The sequence below is a fragment of the Vulpes vulpes genome, chromosome 2 (assembly GCF_048418805.1).
Source record: "Vulpes vulpes isolate BD-2025 chromosome 2, VulVul3, whole genome shotgun sequence".
Classification (NCBI taxonomy): domain Eukaryota; kingdom Metazoa; phylum Chordata; class Mammalia; order Carnivora; family Canidae; genus Vulpes; species Vulpes vulpes.
In genome coordinates, this window is record NC_132781.1 from 1,243,524 (window position 1) to 1,255,158 (window position 11,635).

General features: G+C 66.8%; 1 protein-coding gene and 1 long non-coding RNA gene across 2 annotated transcripts; one reads left to right on the forward strand and one right to left on the reverse strand.

Annotated features, from left to right (window-relative positions):
* Nucleotides 1–5,702: 5,702 nt before the first annotated feature.
* Nucleotides 5,703–6,637, reverse strand: LOC140597513 (uncharacterized). Its single transcript, XR_011999356.1, has 3 exons — nt 6,496–6,637; nt 6,118–6,211; nt 5,703–5,841 (listed from the first exon to the last, which is right to left on the reverse strand). It is a non-coding gene; the product is annotated as an uncharacterized lncRNA (long non-coding RNA).
* A 1,881-nt stretch (nt 6,638–8,518) lies between these two features.
* Nucleotides 8,519–11,403, forward strand: ACTG1 (actin gamma 1). The gene is made up of 5 exons (XM_072746234.1): nt 8,519–8,711; nt 9,052–9,420; nt 9,709–10,147; nt 10,256–10,437; nt 10,530–11,403. Exons 2-5 carry the CDS (start codon nt 9,058–9,060, stop codon nt 10,671–10,673), a joined length of 1,128 nt encoding a protein of 375 aa, XP_072602335.1. The 5' UTR covers nt 8,519–8,711; nt 9,052–9,057; the 3' UTR covers nt 10,674–11,403.
* The last annotated feature ends 232 nt before the right edge of the window (nt 11,404–11,635 follow it).

An 11,635-nucleotide genomic window follows, 5' to 3' on the forward strand; every position in this document is an offset into this window, starting at 1 on the left:
TCTGCCGCCTGCTGCACTGCTGCACGGAAATCCAGCCCCTGCCTCTCCCCTTCCCCCCACCGCCCCTACCCCCCAGGACCCCTCTCTTCCTTCACCGACCCTGCCCCACTCCATCCGCCACCCCCCAAGGCAGGGCGGCTCACTGAAGTGCTCTCCTGCAGGGCGCTCCCTTCCCCTCCCCCTGGGGTGCAGAGCTGCTGGCTGGGGAGGCCCCCTGGGTGCTGTGGCGGGGGCGGGGGGGGGGGTGAAGCTGGTGCAGTCTCCTGGCTCCTGGCTCTCCTAAAATCAGGAAGTCCTGGGGGGGGGGGGGTTGGGGGCCAGGGAAGAGACAGAGGGACCAAGGCCTTTCGGGGCCACGGCAGGGCTGAAAGTCCCTGAAGAGGCCACATGGGCAGGACTGGGCATCCCGGCCGCCCAGTGCCCTGCGACCACTGCGGTCTTCGGCACCCAGGCCCCAGGGCCTTTGCATATCTCTGGAACAAGAGGGGAGCATTCACAGGAGTATCTGAGAGCAAGTCCCTGGCTGCATGGGGCTCAGATTCAGGACCCAGTCGACTCCGAGACACTAGACGGCTCTTTACTGTCCACCTGGGCTTCCAGACACACCTGGCACGGACAGTCGGGGGCCCAGGGCTCTGTGGGTGCCCAGGGCAGCCTCTGCGCCCCCCAGCACTTTCACGTGCAACCGTGCACACACACGCACACATGCATCGTGCTGCACCCACGCACAGAGCCCCAGCCTGCCACGAGGGGACCAGGCCCGCACGCCAGCCGTCACGGGCGCACGTTAAGTATCCACGGCGTGCCCGGGACCTTGCCTGACATCCCCAAAGGACTTCTGGGACAAAACGGGAATGGGCATTTCCTGTCCCACAACGGGAAAGGCGGCTCCCTTTGTCGGGCAGCGCCCCGGGCACAGCACCAGGCCTGGTCTGCTTCCCGGGAAATCCGTGCACCCCTGGGTGCTGCCCCGCGTGGCGGGCGATGGAGAGAGGAGCCCGGGAGTGTAGCCTGTGATGTGCCTGACGCCCGAATGACAGAGGTGGCCCTGCATGGGGACAGCCGCGGTCATCGACATGCAGACCGTCCTGAGGTGAGCCGCGTCCTGCTCACGTTAAATCAGACGACGGGGGCCGTAGTTACCACGTAGGTCGGTGCCCCTGTTCTCACGCCGAGCTCCGAAGGGGTGAAGGGCGGAACGTCTGGAACCAACTCCCAAGCGGTTCACGAGTGAACAGACAGATAAAAAGAACAATAAGACAAGTGTGGTAAACGTTAGAAAGTAAGTTTGAAATTATCCCAAAACAAAAAAGGCTACAAGCTATAATAACTAGGATAAGAAATTCCGCTGCAGGGTCAGAAGTCGTCAAGGATCTCAGGAAGCTGGGGGAAAACGGGTCACAGAAACAGCGATATTAAAGGTCTTGCGCAGGAGAGAGGACACCCCGTTATCAGAAATCCCAAACCACAAAACTGAAAAAAAAAAAAACAGAAAAGAAATTGTGAAAGAAAGAATGCAAGAAATTTCCCAAGAGCTGGAGGATACTGTGTGCCCAGGCCTGGAAGCGGTGGGGCCAAGCCGGGACCTCAGCCACAGCGCAGCCAGAAACGGAGAGAAAAGCCTAAAACCTCAGAGAAGCACGAAACAATCCTGGCCGATAGATCGGGACTCAGATGACACCCATTTCCCCAAAACAACAGTCTAAGCAAGAGACAGAGTCAAACCTTCAAAATCCAGGGCACATTCTCCACACGGAATTCCCCCCCAGCCCCCCCCCCCCAGGTAGGGTCAACCTCAGGCAGGTGCAGATACCAGAACTCAAGACCCTGCAGACCCCTGCCAGCCCCTCCCCAGCTGGGTGCCCACCAAGGGTCAAGTGTCAAGTGGGGCCTGGCGAGGGGGTCCGGGAAGGCACTCAGCACAGCTACCCCGAAGGTCGCTCTGGGTGCCAAGGGGTAGGGCCGCTCCCACAGTCCCCAGGGGGCACACGTGTGGGGCCAGCCCACCTGTCACCCAGGGAGGTGGACGGAGAGCATCACCTGTCCTTCCCCAGAATGACCTGACCCCTCCACTCCACCTTCAGGGCCACCTCTGCTCCCCCACCCCACCCCAGGCCACTCTGGGGCTCCTCCTGCCCCGGGGTGGCACTCCAGCTCCCCCTGCCGCCCTCCTGGGGCTAGCCCTGCTGCTCACCCCCCGGGGGCTGCCCCTGGGAGAGTGGAATAAAGCCACCCCCTCTGCCCCCGCCATGGCCTCCCATAGCTAGTGGGGTACCCAGCCAGCCCACCGCCCCAGTCCGAGCCCCGCCTCTCCTGCTGTGGGACCTGGAACCTGCCTCAGCCCCGGAGCCCCCTCCCGTCTCTGCATTGGTTGTCAAGGGCATCTGCCGGGGGCCCCAAGTGTGCAAATAACCCAGCGTGCCCAGGGCAGAGGAGCAGCTGGGAGGCCGCACCCCCGGCCCCTGGGCACAGGGGCCAGGTGTGCGCGGGCTTTTGGGCCCCTCTGGGGGTGCTGTCTGCCCTGGGCGGGGGGAGCCTGGCCATCGGCGTGGGCTGGCCCCGCCCGGCTGAGTCAGGGCCCTGGCGCGCCCCTTCCGCTGCCGGGTGCTGGCTGACCCCAATGCCACCTCTCCCTGCGTCAGCCCGGCTGAGGTCACCAGCCACTCCCGGTACTCTCTGGCCAGAGAGTGCGGAGCCTCCCCGACCGGGGCAGTGGCTGTGACCCCCACCCCCGCGCTGGGGCCGGGAGGGCGGCGCAGACAGGTGCGGGCCGGGCTCCTCGCCCAGCGCCGCTGGCGGGGCCCACCTGGCGGCCCACCTGGGCATAGCACCGGCCGCCGGGAGCGGGACGCCCCCTCCTGGCCCGGGCCTTGAAGCTCGCTGCCCCCGGGGACCGGGGACCCAGAGGTGCGTCCCCGGGCCCGGGGTCCGAGGATGCAGGTGGAGGGTGCGGTGGGCGGGGGGGCCCTGCGCTAACTGCTCGCCTCCCGCAGACCCGGCCGACCGGCAGGTGAGGGCGCCCCGGGCCCGGGCTCAGCGTGCGCTGCCGCTGCCGGTCCGGGGTCACTAACGCGGACCTCCCGGGGGCGGGGGCGGGGGCGAGGACGTGCGGCCTGGGCGCCCCCCCCACCACATAGGGACACGTGGCCCCGGGAGCGCCCCGCGCCCCGCACCTGCGGCGGGTGGGCGGGGCCTCGCGTAGCCACGCCCACCCACACCCGGCCCCGCCCCTTTCCCGGGAAGCCCGGGCCCTTGACCCGCCTGGAGCCCCGGCTGACCCCGGCCCGGCCCGGCTCCCTCCGCTCCGCCCACCCGAGCTGCAGCTCTCGGGGCCGGGGCCGGGGCGGAGGACGGGGCGCCCGGAGCTGTGGCCTCCTGCCCACGACCCGCCCTGATGCTAGTCCTGGGGGTGGGGACACCTGCTGCGCGGGGCCCTGACCTCGTGGAGGTCAGGGGAGAGGGACTAGCCCCCCACCCCCGCCGCAGCACCGGCCCCTGCACCCTATGAGCCTCGGGGGCAGCACGTTCTAGGGGCAGTCAGACCTCGGGGCTCCCTGCCTTCTCAGTCCAAGGACATATCCCCCCTTTTGCACACTGGAGCCAGGGTAGGGGGACAGCGCCACCCGTCCCTCCCAGAATCCCAGAAATTCCTCCAGAGCTGGGAGCCCCTCCCTCTTCATGCCTCCTGCGCCCTGCGGGTACCTGGCCCTGTTCCAGTCACGGGGGCACCAGCTTCAGCACCGTGCCCTGGGGACCTAGGCTCTGCGGCAGAGGGTGGGGACAGGGAGAATCACCAGTACTCAGGTAGGCGGTGGGGGGACTGGGCCTGAGGCCCGCGCACAGCCTGGAGGTGGGCAGCGAAGAGGATTAGCCTGGAAGAGGAAGAGCCAGGCACTGGCTTGGGTCACAGGGCAAGAGATGCAGCAGGTGACAGGTGGGGTCGGGCAGTGCCCCCTGCAACCACCTCCGGCAGCAGGGCGGGGGCTCCGTTTCTGCGTCCAGGCAGTGGCTGGCACAGGGAGCAGGGGCCAGACTTGCAGCATCATTGTGGGGAAGCAGGAGGCTGGACGGACATCACGGCAGGTCGGGGATGCACCCAGAGTGCTGCTGCCAGCCTGGCACCCCAGTTTCTGGCTTTAGCCACGTGCAGAGGTGGGGCCCTGTTGTGAAGCCACGGGAGGCCTGGACGCCTGGGTCTCATCCTTGGTTTCCTGTCGCAGTCTCGGGGTAAAGATCGCGAGAGTAGGAACTACGTGCGGGTGAGAAAGTGGTGACCCCTGGGGAGGTGGCTGTTGGGGGGCCCAGCCGCATCCCCAACATAATCATCCTTGGCAGCGTGCACAGCAAAGGTGTGAGCAGACAGCCTGACTGCTACGGGGCCACCGTCTGGGGTCCCACACCCCCGCCCTGTGGCGCAGGGAGCGCCCCCACCCACTCTGTCTACTGAGTTCACGGGGAAGCGAGGCCTGGAAACGTGCCCTGGAAGCAAAGCGAGGAGCCAGCTGCTCCATCACAGGCCACTGCTCCCAGGAATCCTGGGTCTGACACACAGAAGCGCTCGGTGAGTTCTTGACCGAGAACTGAACATGTAGGGGTGTGGAAGCCAGAGGCAGGGAAGACAGCCATGAGGGCCTGGGGGGCGAGGGTGGCGGGGGGTTCACGAGGCCACCCAATGGCCTCCTGTCCCTAGACCTGTCGTCCAGCCGCAGAGCCTCTGCTGGGCCTCCTAACCTTCCCGTCACTGGCCCACTTCTTTATGGAAACTGACGCACGGGAAGGCCACAGGGGCACACGGCTGAGCCTGGCCCAGAACCCAGGTCCTGACTCAGCTCACTGCTCTTCCAGGGGCCTCCTTGGTTCCTGCTCCACCAGGATGAAACTACGCGATAAACTCCAGCCTGGAACCCTGCTCTGCTGGAACAGCAGGACGCAGGGGAGGGGCCAGGGACTCCTGGCCTGGGTGTCTGTGCTCCTGATCCCCACACTGGGAGCCTGTTTCTCCACCTGTGAAACGGCATAGTTCTGTGGCACGTTCTGGGCAGCCAGAGCGGGGCAGCACACGCAGAGGCCTGGCCCAGTGCTTCCTGGCGTGGGACAAGGTGGCAGTGATGAGCCTGCACAGCCCGCTCCACTCCCACGGGCGCACCTGACCAAATGACCAGCCGGCCACTGTGAGGCCTCACAGAGGGGCTGGAGCCCCAACTTCCAGGCATGCCTCGGTGTGCACAGCGCTGGCGGGCGAACGAGCCCCCCTGGGCACCAGTCCAGACGAAGTATGTGGCTCTGACTTCCCCTCTGACTTGAATCTGGCGGCCAGCAGGCCAAGCCAGCAGGAACCTGGCCTCGCCCAGGGCAGCCCTTGGGACCTCGTTCCAGACAGACAGCACCGCTCAAGCCCACCCGCCCACCTCCGCTCCCCCGGGAGCCTGCCCAGCGCCTGCCCAGCGCCTGCCCAGCGCCCGCAGATGGCTTTACACGGCAGAAGCACCATCTTCTACTTGGTCTGTGCACAGGCCTGGGAGGATGAGACAGTGACCTAAAGATAGAGAAACTGGTTTTCCTTGCATTTTCTAAAACCAAGTTTTTATTATGAGTCAATTTTAGATTTACAGAAAAGTGGCAAAGACTGAGCTTTGCTGTAGGCTCCCCACTCTGTTTCCCCTAACGTGACAACTTACACAGGCGTGGTGCAGCTGTCACCGAGATGAACTCTGGCACCTGGCATTAAACTCCAGACTTGTCCTCGGACTTCACCGCTTCTTCTGCTGCCGTCCCCGTTCTCTGCTCCAGGATCCAAGCCCGGATCCCACGTTGCAGTTGCACGGAGCAGGAAAGGCATTCCTGGCAGGTGGAATGGCAGGGCAAAGACTAGGAGCAGTGGCCCATTAGAAGGTTGCCCACCCTGTGTGCTGGGGGTGGGAGCCAAGCAGGGGTGAAGGAGTGTGAGTGTGTGCGCGCCTGCGTGGGGCGGGGGGGGGGGGTGCTGCAGGCCAGGCTCCCAGGCACAGAAGTCCTGGGGAGCATCCCTGGAGCGGAAGCAGGGATGTCGCCGGCTGGTGCAGGGTTGCCAGGCAGCGCCCAGGGCCAGGAGCGCTAAGTCTCAGCCCCATTACTTGCCAGGTGGCGCCAGCTCCTGCCCCTATTTTCTCAGCCATCGCGGGCACCGGAGATACAACGAGATGCAGCACAGTCACAGTAAATCCCCCAAAGCCTGCAACGGGGCAGAAAAAAGCCACATTTCTCTGAGGCCCGGGTTTCCGTCCTCCCGGTGGGAAGACGCGGGGCTTCTGGGCAGGGGCGCGGCCCGCAGCCTCCCCGCTCCCGCAGCCTCCCGCGTCCTCGCGGCCCCTCCCCAGGGGCGCCGGGCGGGGTGGGGCGGCCCCGAGGTGACCTTGGGAGGCCTCCCGCTGCCCACGTGCCCACTTGCCGAACCGAAAGCTCCCCCCGGCCCCCCGCCCCGCCCCGCCCCCGCCGGGCCTGCGGGCCCGGTTCTACCTGGAGCCGGGCGCCCCCGCGTCCTCCGGGTGCTCCGGGTCCTCCCAGGGGCGCGGGCCCGCCCCACCCCGCCGCGGCCGGGCCTGCGGGGTCGCGGGGAGCCGGGGGCGGGGGCGCCGCCCGCCGCCGCGCCCCTTTGTTCCGCCGCCCAATCGGCGGCCTCCTTGACTAAATAAGGCGAGGAGCGCGCCCGGGCCCCCCGTCCGTTACTTCCACCCCCGCGGCCGGTGACTCAGGGCCGGCGGCGGGCGGGGACGGGGCTGCCGGGCCGCGGCTTCCCGGGGCGGGCGGGCGGGCGGGGCTCCGCGGGGCCGAGATCGCCTAATATGGCCGCGCGGCGCCGCGGTCCCCCCCCCCCCCCCGCACACCTGCGGCCGCACCTGGCGCCCCCCGCCGGCGACACCCCGCGGAAGGGGAAGGAGCGCGGCGCCGCGGGGGGCGGGCTGCGAGCCGCCCCGTGACCTCCGCGACCCTGCGGCCGGGCGCGGGCGGCTGCAAGGTGCGGGGGGCGGGGACCGCGGCGTTCCCAGAAGCGGCCTCCCCGGCAAGCCCCAGACAAAGGAGGGCGCGGGGCGGCCGGGGCTGCAGGGGCAGGTGCCCGCAGCCTGCGCGGGCCGGGGTGGGCGGACACCTCGGGGCCCCCAGGTGGAAGCCACCCTCGTGTGACCAACATCCCCACCTGGGGCCGGGCTGAGGGCGGGAGCGGGCGCCGGCGCCCACGGGTCTCACGGAGCCAGACCGGCCCCCACCCCCCACCCCCACCCGCGGCCGAGCCCTCGGCTGGTGCCCTGCGCCCCTGCGGAGCTCGGGGAGTCGGCGCCCAGCTGGGCCTAGGGGCGCGCGTGGCCACAGACAAGGCCTTGGCGACTGGGGGGCTGCCCAGGTGCGCGGGCAGCTGCTTGGCCTCTGGGCCCGCAGCTCACCTTGCGGGGCTCCCGGGGAGCCTGCCCCGCCCCGCGCATCAGACACCCCCTGGGTCCAGCCGAGCGCCCCCAGGCCCTGCCTCACTCTGCCCGCCCGCGACCCCCACCCCACGCCGCCTCTGAACGTTTAATTCCATGTTGAGCACTTCCAAAAGCCTAGAAATCAGCCCAAAGAAATCCTAGGCTTTGGTTCCCCTCCGGGCATAAGGAAAACACTGGCGCCAGCAGGTGAGGACAGGACCCTGCTGGCAGTGACCGGTCTCCGAGCTCGGGGTCCTGGGGGAAGGGGCAGCCGGGGCTTGGCGGCCTGTGGCGACCGGGGAGCAGGGGGCGGCCCGCTCCAGGGCTCAGCGAACCCCTCCCACCCTGGGGGCTCTCCGTGGCACCGCGAGCGCAGCAGAGGCTGCCCCCCAGCTCCCGCCCGCACTGCACCGGCCGGGCAGTCGCAACCCCCCTGCCTGCCTCAGTTTCCTGGTACTGCTCACAGTGGGTGGGGGTGGCCCTAAAGCCCGAGGGCGCCCCGCTGCAGGGACAATCGGGCCCGAGGTTTGAGAGGCGGGAGCCTCCGTCCGTCCCCGCGCCAACGGGGACCCCAGGCAGGGCGCCCCCTCCTCCGGGAGGACGCCGGGGGACAGGTGGCTCAGCCCTCGCCACGGAGACGGGGACACGGGGTCACGGGACCCCCGCCCCTCCCCCAGCCCGGCGCCGGCCTCGGCAGCGCACGCCCCTTGCGGAGCCTCAGGGTGCAGCGCGCAGGGGGCGCGCGGGGGCAAAGCGCCCCCCCCCGCACGGGGCCAGGCGGCGGGGACACACCCCGGCTCGGGGCGCGGCCGAGCCCTGGGCCAGGCAGTTTCGGGGCGCAGCCCGGCCCTCCCCCACGGCGCAGCAGTCCTGGGGCGGGGCCGCCGCTCGGCCCCGCAGCGCAGCCCGCGACCCCCGGGGGGCGCCCCCGGCCCTGCCCGCGCGCGGGTCCGTGCGGGGTCTCGCGCGCGGGGTCCGGAGCGCGCGGGGGCGGCGCGGGCGGGGCCGTTGGGGGCGGCGCGGGCGGGGGGCGGGGCCGGGCGCGGGGCCCCACGTGTCCCGGCCGGGCCAGCCAATGGGCGCCCGGCGTTCGGCAAGATCGCCATATATGGGCATGTTCTGGGGCCGCGCGCGCCGCCGGCCCGCGCGCGCGTCCCGCTCCGCTTAAATAGCGGCGGGGGAGGCCGCGCTCGGTCTCACTCGCCGCAGCCGGCCCGCGTTCCGCGTCCTCCCGCCGCTCGACCTCCGCGTCCGCGACCACCGCCTCCGCCGGTAAGAGGCCGGCTGCGCGCCCCGGGGCCTGCCGCCTGCCCCCCGCCCCGGCCCCGGCCCCGGCCCGCACACGCCTCCCGCCCGCGGCTCCCGGGCCGGCGGCCTGGGCCTGAGTCCGGGCCTGGGCCTGGGCCGGGGCGCGGCGGGGAGCTGGGGGGGGCCGGGGCGGGGCCGGCCGCAGTGCGGAGAGCTCGGCCGCGCCGCCGCCCGCGAGTGGGGGGCGCCCCGGAGACGCCGGGCCGGGTTCCGGGCGGTGCGCGCCCTGCGGGGTCGGGGGCGGCGGGGGCAGGCGGGGGCAGGCGGCCCGGGCCCGGCGTGACTCGCTCGCGTCCCCGCGCAGATCGCCATGGAAGAGGAGATCGCCGCGCTCGTCATCGACAATGGCTCCGGCATGTGCAAGGCGGGCTTCGCCGGGGATGACGCCCCCCGAGCCGTGTTCCCGTCCATCGTCGGGCGACCCCGGCACCAGGGCGTGATGGTGGGCATGGGCCAGAAGGACTCCTACGTGGGCGACGAGGCCCAGAGCAAGCGGGGCATCCTGACCCTCAAGTACCCCATCGAGCACGGCATCGTCACCAACTGGGACGACATGGAGAAGATCTGGCACCACACCTTCTACAACGAGCTGCGCGTGGCCCCCGAGGAGCACCCCGTGCTGCTGACCGAGGCCCCCCTGAACCCCAAGGCCAACCGTGAGAAGATGACTCAGGTAGGCCCTGCCCCATGCGACCGACTCCCCATCTGTTTTCGTTAAGCCATGTTGTGCTCAGCTTTATTTTCTGAAATTCAAGTATTTCTTTCGATATTTCCAGGGTTCTGTTGTTCCTCTCCTGGCATTTCCTTCCTGAAGTCTCAAGGTTTCTTATTTGTGTTTCTGCCTGCAACCTTTTCTTTTTCTCTACACATCACATTTGTGGCATGCCAGCATGCAGTGTGTGAGCATGGGGTGGCTCCGCGTCTCTGCCTCTGACTCAGGAGCCTGTTGCCTTTTCTCCAGATCATGTTCGAGACGTTCAACACCCCAGCCATGTACGTGGCCATCCAGGCCGTGCTGTCCCTGTACGCCTCTGGCCGCACCACTGGTATTGTCATGGACTCTGGGGATGGCGTCACCCACACTGTGCCCATCTACGAGGGGTACGCCCTGCCCCATGCCATCCTGCGTCTGGACCTGGCTGGCCGGGACCTGACCGACTACCTCATGAAGATCCTCACGGAGCGTGGCTACAGCTTCACCACCACTGCCGAGCGGGAGATCGTGCGTGACATCAAGGAGAAGCTCTGCTACGTCGCCCTGGACTTCGAGCAGGAGATGGCCACGGCCGCGTCCTCGTCCTCCCTGGAGAAGAGCTACGAGCTGCCTGACGGGCAGGTGATCACCATCGGCAACGAGCGGTTCCGCTGCCCAGAGGCGCTCTTCCAGCCTTCCTTCCTGGGTAGGTGTGGGGCGGCTTGAGTCTCGCCGAGGCCGTGAGGGCTGCGCCTGCGCCGTCTGGGGCCCCCGAAGGGGCGTGTACCCTCTAAGGGAGAGCTTTGTCTCCTAGGTATGGAGTCCTGCGGCATCCACGAGACCACCTTCAACTCCATCATGAAGTGTGACGTGGACATCCGGAAGGACCTTTACGCCAACACGGTGCTGTCTGGCGGGACCACCATGTACCCCGGCATCGCCGACAGGATGCAGAAGGAGATCACAGCCCTGGCCCCCAGCACGATGAAGATCAAGGTGAGTCCAGCGGGGCGGCGGCGGGCTGGGGCTCCGAGGCCTTGCCGTGAGGGCGGTGCCGTGAGCTAAAAGCCGCGTTCTTGTTTTTCCAGATCATTGCTCCTCCCGAACGCAAGTACTCTGTGTGGATCGGAGGCTCCATCCTGGCCTCGCTGTCCACCTTCCAGCAGATGTGGATCAGCAAGCAGGAGTACGACGAGTCGGGCCCCTCCATCGTCCACCGCAAATGCTTCTAAATGGACTGCGAGCAGATGCGTAGCATTTGCTGCATGAGTGAATTCCGAAGTATAAATTTGCCCTGGCAAATGTATACACCTCATGCTAGCCTCATGAAACTGGAATAAGCCTTTGAAAAGAAATTTGTCCTTGAAGCTTGTATCTGATATCAGCACTGGATTGTAGAACTTGTTGCTGATCTTGACCTTGTATCCAAGTTAACTGTTCCCTTGGTATATGTTTAATACCCTGTACATATCTTTGATTTAAACCCTTAGCACATGCGGCTCGGTCACTTCACGGCTGAGGTTGAGAACATGTTTATGGGAGAGAAATCCACTGATTTGGAGAATCCACAAGACCATCGGGTTCTTGATCTGTGCAGGGTATTCACGCGTAAGAGCCGCCTATTCCAGGATTTCTCTAGAGGCTGGCAAGAGTCTGAACCAGTTGTCATTTCTGTCTTGCCGGTCTAACAGGGTTGGGAAGGTCCGAGCCTTAGGACCCACTTTCCTGTCTTACCCGATGTTTTCCTGCCAGAACACCGTGGGTGGTTAATTGCCTTGAGTTGGAAAACGGTTTGCATTTACAACTGTAAATTTATTCATCCTTTTAATTTATGTAAGGTTTTTTGTACACAATTCTCAATTCTTTAAGAGATGACAACAAATTTTGGTTTTCTACTGTCATGTGAGAACATTAGGCCCCAGCAACGCGTCATTGTGTGAGGAAAATAAAGTGCTGCAGTAATGTGCGGTGGCTTCTGTCTGGGGGGAGTGGAGGGTGGGGTCTGGGGACAGTCTAGAGGACGGGGGAGCCCCTCATGTTGGGGGCTTTTGTATACAGGGGATCCTGTGAGCTGCCCACCTGAGTTGAGGGTGGCCCGCAGATCCCTGTCTGGGGCATCTTGGATGATCAGGGCGCAGGTTCCCTCCATGTGCTGAGGGAAGGGTCGCTTTCCTTCCAGGAGCCCCAGGAGAGG